The sequence below is a fragment of the Sus scrofa genome, chromosome 10 (genome assembly GCF_054392235.1).
Source record: "Sus scrofa isolate SSC_HxYL_T2T_F1_AM1 chromosome 10, Sscrofa_HxYL_maternal_Yorkshire_Landrace_v2.0, whole genome shotgun sequence".
NCBI classification, from domain to species: Eukaryota; Metazoa; Chordata; class Mammalia; order Artiodactyla; family Suidae; genus Sus; species Sus scrofa.
The window spans coordinates 92,379,334-92,384,833 of record NC_139392.1 but is presented as its reverse complement, the minus strand read 5'-3'; the positions used below and the strand labels follow the sequence as shown (position 1 = coordinate 92,384,833).

At 47.2% G+C, this 5,500-nt stretch overlaps 1 protein-coding gene across 20 annotated transcripts in view; it reads right to left on the bottom strand.

Annotated features, from left to right (window-relative positions):
* Positions 1-2,017: 2,017 nt before the first annotated feature.
* AKR1C3 (aldo-keto reductase family 1 member C3) overlaps positions 2,018-5,500 on the bottom strand; it is a 29,087-nt gene continuing 25,604 nt past the window's right edge. For 19 of the 20 annotated variants that reach the window (XM_084978968.1, XM_084978971.1, XM_084978967.1 and 16 more), the window contains one exon: positions 2,018-2,253. In XM_084978968.1, the coding sequence (XP_084835094.1) occupies positions 2,211-2,253 (43 nt within the window). In that variant the 3' untranslated portion in view covers positions 2,018-2,210. 20 annotated transcript variants of the gene reach the window in all.

The window sequence follows — 5,500 nt, the reverse complement described above, 5'->3', positions numbered from 1 at the left end:
CTCGCAGTTGTTGATTCCTTACTGTGCACCAGGCATTGACTCTGCACAATCCCCCCTAGGAGCTGGGTGCTCTTTAAGAAGAGAGGCGTGTGGAGGGCGGGTGATTTCCAAAGACTCCAGGGTTGTGAAGGTTGAAGCCAGGATTTGAACCTGGGGAAACTAATAAGCAAATTAACAATAATAGAAAAAAATCAAATCGACAGGGCTTTTCCAATCTCCCCACTCAAAGCGGCAAAACAAAACAATGAAAACCAAACGCTCTTGAATCCATGTGACTTTTTCTATAAATAGCCCTTTCGGTAGCTTTGGGTGGGACTGTGAGTTTATATAGCTCTCCCCGGAGGCAGCTTGGTATTATATTCAAGTCCTTACAAATATGCACATTAATTGATGGCATTTGAACCTTTAAGCATTAAAGTTTAGGAACAAACAGGGTTTCCAAGAAAAGTTGTATTTATGGTTATTCATTTGCAATTGTGAGGGGAGATTGAAATTTGAATTTAAAAACGGTTTCCAGAAGTTCCTGTCGTGGCGCAGCGGAAACAAATCCAACTAGGAACCATGAGGTTGCAGGTTCGATCCCTGGTCTTGCTCAGTGGGTTAAGGATCCGGCATTGCCGTGAGCTGTGGTGGAGGTCGCAGACACAGCTCGGATCTGGTGTTGCTGTGGCTGTGGTGTAGGTGGGTGGCTACAACTCTGATTTGACCCCTAGCCCGGGAACCTCCATATGCCGAGGGTGTGGCCCTAAAAAGACAAAATAAATAAAGAAATAAAAGCAGTTTCCAGAAAGGATTGTTTCCCCCCTAGGATTCACCTGGTCTTTTGACCTCTCATCCTCCCAGTTCTCAATCATCTTACCATTTGGTAAAAGCGGTGCCAAAGCCCAGGACTGGCACGGAGTTTCTAACAATCAGCCACTGGTTTTCACCATCCGGACTAAACCCGTCCTGTTTTGATTCCTTCTTCCTCCAGTCTGTGCTCTGGGCAGAATTTCATCTCTGATGACACCACACATGGGGTGCGGGCTGAGCCCCATCCAGACTCTTGACGTGCCTCAGAGAGGCATCCGAGACGGAGGGGCCGGGTGGAGCTGGTCTCCACCTCCAACTTCTCCTTCCAGAGTACACGTTTCTCGAGACACAAGTGTCGACTCCCACGCGGTTGAAACAGGCCCCGAGTCCGCTCCGCTCCGTGTTCCCGCAGTGTCACCGTCCTGCAGAGGGCAGCACCGTGTCCCAGCCGAGGTACCGACACGGATCCGACCCGCCGAGCCAGTCCACGCTGTCCCAGACTTGCAGTGCGTGTGCGCTCACGTTTCTTCATCTTCCGGAACACTGATTCTTTCCTCTGCTCCCTCAGATCCGTTGAGCCTATCCACTGGGTTTTTAATTTTTATTATTGCATTTTTCAGCCCCCAAATTTCCATGTGGTTTTTCTTTACGTCTTCCCTTTCTTCTCCCAGGAGTCTATTTCTTTGTTGAAACTTTGTACTTTATCATTTGCCCCCAGTATGTTTATAAGGGCTTGTCGAAGCATTTCCATGATGGCCACTTTAAACTCTTGGTCAGGTACTTCTAATATCTCAGTCGTCTTGTAGTGGGTATCTGTTGTCTGTTTTATCATAATTTTTATTTTATTTTTTTGTCTTTTTAGGGCTGCACCTGCAGCATATGGAGGTTCCCAGGGCCAGGGGTCGAATCAGAGCTGCAGCTGCCGACAGGGATTGAACCCGCATCCTCATGGATACTAGTTGGATTCTTAACCCACTGAGCCACAGCGGGAACTCCAAGCTGTAGATGCCTTTAAAAGTGTGATAAAAGTGTGGATGTGGTAAGGTCACAGGATAAAAGAGGAAAAAACACCACAAGAACTACAGACAGGTGAGAAGCTGGACTTGGGCAGTTCGGAAAATACACTCTGGTGAGCTTTTTCCCAGGCGGGCACTTCCAGGGATGTCAGTTACATGGGGGAGAAAATAAGACAAAAGTGAAACAAAAAAGCCAAGGCAGCAGTAAGTTAGATTGTTCCAAATGTATCCTTATTTACTTTGGGCGAGAAAGACTGGGTTTGGAGACTTTTATTTCTTGATCGAAGGACTCTAGCCATATCGCGACGTCAGGCTAAGTGACAGGGAATGAAGCGGTTACTTTCTCACCCTTGAGATGTCCCCCAGCATGAACCAAAATCTGGGCAACCACAGACACTGCTCTTAATCATTGCCGTAAGAAGCATCATCTGTATGACCAGAAAATCTAAAAGATAAAGCAGAGTATCAGTCAAGTCATTTTCTGGGCTGGCTAAAGATATATATATATATATATATATATATATATATATATTTTGGTCTTTTTGCTATTTCTTTGGGCCGCTTCTGCAGCATATGGAGGTTCCCAGGCCAGGGTCCAATCGGAGCTGCAGCCACCGGCCTATGCCAGAGCCACAGCAACTCGGGATCCGAGCCGCGTCTGCAACCTACACCACAGCTCACGGCAACGCCGGATCGTTAACCCACTGAGCAAGGGCAGGGACCCAACCCGCAACCTCATGGTTCCCAGTCGGATTCGTTAACCACTGCGCCACAACGGGAACTCCAAGAGAGATATCTTTTAAATGGGTTTAAGCATGAAAATTAATGTAGGAGCTCCCGTTATGGCTCAGCAGTAACAAAGCTGACTGGTATCCATGAGGATGAGGGTTCGATCCCTGGCCTCACTCAGTAGGTTAAGGATCCGGTGTTGCCATGAGCTGTGGTGTAGTTTGAAGATGTGGCCGGGATCTGGCATTGCTGTGGCGCAGGCCGGCAGCTGCAGCTCCTGGCCCGGGAACTTCCATAGGCTGTGGGTGCGGCTTTAAAAAAAAAAAAAAAAAAAAGGAAAGAAAAGAAAATCAGCTTTTGGACAAGTACAAACCCAATTTGTTTTATCGCAACCATGTACAACTGCAGTACAGTGTAATGATCTCACTGTAGAAAATATTCTCACATGCACTTGGACACTCAAGAATAAACCAATGTATTTCACTTGTGTAGGTATATTATTCTATAACTTAAGGAGATAAACTATTTGTGTCGATATTATAAAATCCCAAGAGGGCAGAAATGAATTCTGCCTCTTTCAAAGCACTGCCAATGCGGTTTAAATACACACAGTGAACTATTTCAAGGTGTGGCTGAGGAAGGTGACAAAAATATCTCTGTTGTTCCGTTTCTTCCAAGCACTCAGCAATAATTTATCTATGCCTTTACTGGGTGAAAAGTTACGTATTAGGCCTAGAGATGGAGAGAGTGCTTCTAAGTCTCTTCGACAGAAGTTCCCACTTTAGCAAAAGGGAGGTGAGCTCTCTATAGCCATCTTTATATACGACTATATCAAGTAATCATTTTTGAGATAGAAAACACTCCATCACTGGATAATTATTATTGATTAAAATTACTGATATCATTTGTTTAAAATGACTACCTGCTTCCTCACTGCCCCTTACTCTTTCCTATTATTTTATTATTCACTCAACAATATTTTCTAATTACTCAGGGAGAGGGTGGTTTTTTAAAAATCCGGTCCTAGGACTCTAACGTTCTGTGGTGAACAGAAAGTAAACAAACAAGGCTAGAAACTGTACAGAGTGCTAACGTGGTGTGCCAAGAGAAAGCACCGCAGGATGGAGGGAAAGGAAGGGCTGTCCTGGATGCGTTTTTATTTTATTTTTTTTTCTTTCTTTCTTTGTAGGGCCTCACCTGTGGCATATAGAAGTTCCCAGGCTAGGGGTCAAATCAGAGCTGCAGCTCCAAGCTGCATCTGCGACCTACACCACAGCTCACGACAATGCCAGATCCTTAACCCACTGAGCGAGGCCAGGGATCGAACCCGAAACTTCATGAACATTATGTCAGGTTCTTAATCTGATGAGCCATACTAGGAACTCTCTGGGCCGCAGTTTTAGATGAAGTGACAGAGACGGTGTCTTTGAGTTGGCACCTGTGTTAAGACTGAAGGAGATAAAGGAGAGACCACGCAGGATCCAGAGGCAGGGCACGGTGGGCAGAGGGAACGGGCAGTGCAAAGGCCCTGAGGTGGGCCCCCGCATGTGAGGAAGAACAAGGAGGCCATTAGGCTGCGCTGGAGTCAGAACGGGCAGAGTAGCAGGACGTGGAGGCAGAGACGGAGGGAGTGTCCTGCTGGCCTCTGTAGGTTTTGTAAGGACTTTGGCCTTTACAGAAGGCATGAAGAGGAGATACCAGACACCAGAAGAGGAGTCCTGACCAGACCTACGTTTTGTCTGGTTCACTCTGGCGACTACGGGCGGAGATGAGAGAGCAGAGAGGTAAACAGCAGCCAGTTTCCTTATCAGGAAGAATTTGACACAAGGGTGTTTGGTAGGTGGGCTGGGGGCTGGGGGCTGGGGTGCAGGTTCCGTCCTGAGCTCAGCTGTGCCCTTGGTGAGTTAGCGTGGAGTACAGGAAATGGCTGCACAAACTGTGGTCCAGGGTTCCAGGTGTGAGCTGGACATGATTTTGGGAGTCAGTATTCACACAGCGGTTAGGGCAAGGGGCTAGAGGAAGTAGCAAGGATGAGGATGTGTTTGGAAAAGAGAAGAGGCCGGACTGAGACTCCACCCGAAGTTAAGAGGTCAAGTTGATGAAGAGACACCTGCAAAGACCATGAGGAGGAACGAGGAGGGCAGTGGGGCAACCAGATCCGCAGTAAAGAAGCCAAAGCTGAGAGAGCATGTCCAGGAGGAGAGGGGACCCACTGGCTTAAAGAAGATGGATGAGAATCACCACTGGGCCAAGCGGAAGGCTGTGGCTGACCTTGCAAAGAGGAGGGCGAAACGTCTGATGCGTGTGGCTCGGAAGAGAAAGGGAAGAGGGAACGGAGGGCAGCAAATGTGGACCCTCTTCAAGAAGTTCGGCTCTGAAAGGAGAAAGGCAGGGGCTGGTGGCTGCAGATGAAGTCAGTTCAAGAGAGGACTTTTTTGAAGATGAAAGAATGTTTGAAAGCCTCTAGGAATAATCTCGCGGCGAGGGAAAAACAGATGACTTAGGCAGAGAACAGGATTTAACCAGGATTCACTTAGAACAATGAGTAAGACAAAGAAGAGAGAGAAGAGAGTTGAAAGTATGTGCAAAGGGAGTTCCCGCTGTGGCCCATGGCACAGTGGTTTAAGGATCTGGTGTTGCCGCAGATGTGGCATAGGCTGCAGCTGCAGCTGGGATTTGATCCCTGGCTCGGGGATCCATATGCTGCTGTGCAGAAAAAAAAAGAAAAGAAAAGAAAGAAAGAAAGGTACGTGCACAGAATGTCATTGTGTTTGATGTTGGGATTTAAGCAGAGAAAGGACAGAGAGGCGTGAAATAACAAGGGCATGGAGGCTTGAAGGAAAATTTTTTCCCAACCACTTCCCTAAAAGAAGAAGTGAGAGAAGACTCTGCCCTTTGTGGACCAGAATAAATGGAATTCCTTCATTCTCCTGCTGCCTAGCAACCAAAGTGGAACAAGCTAC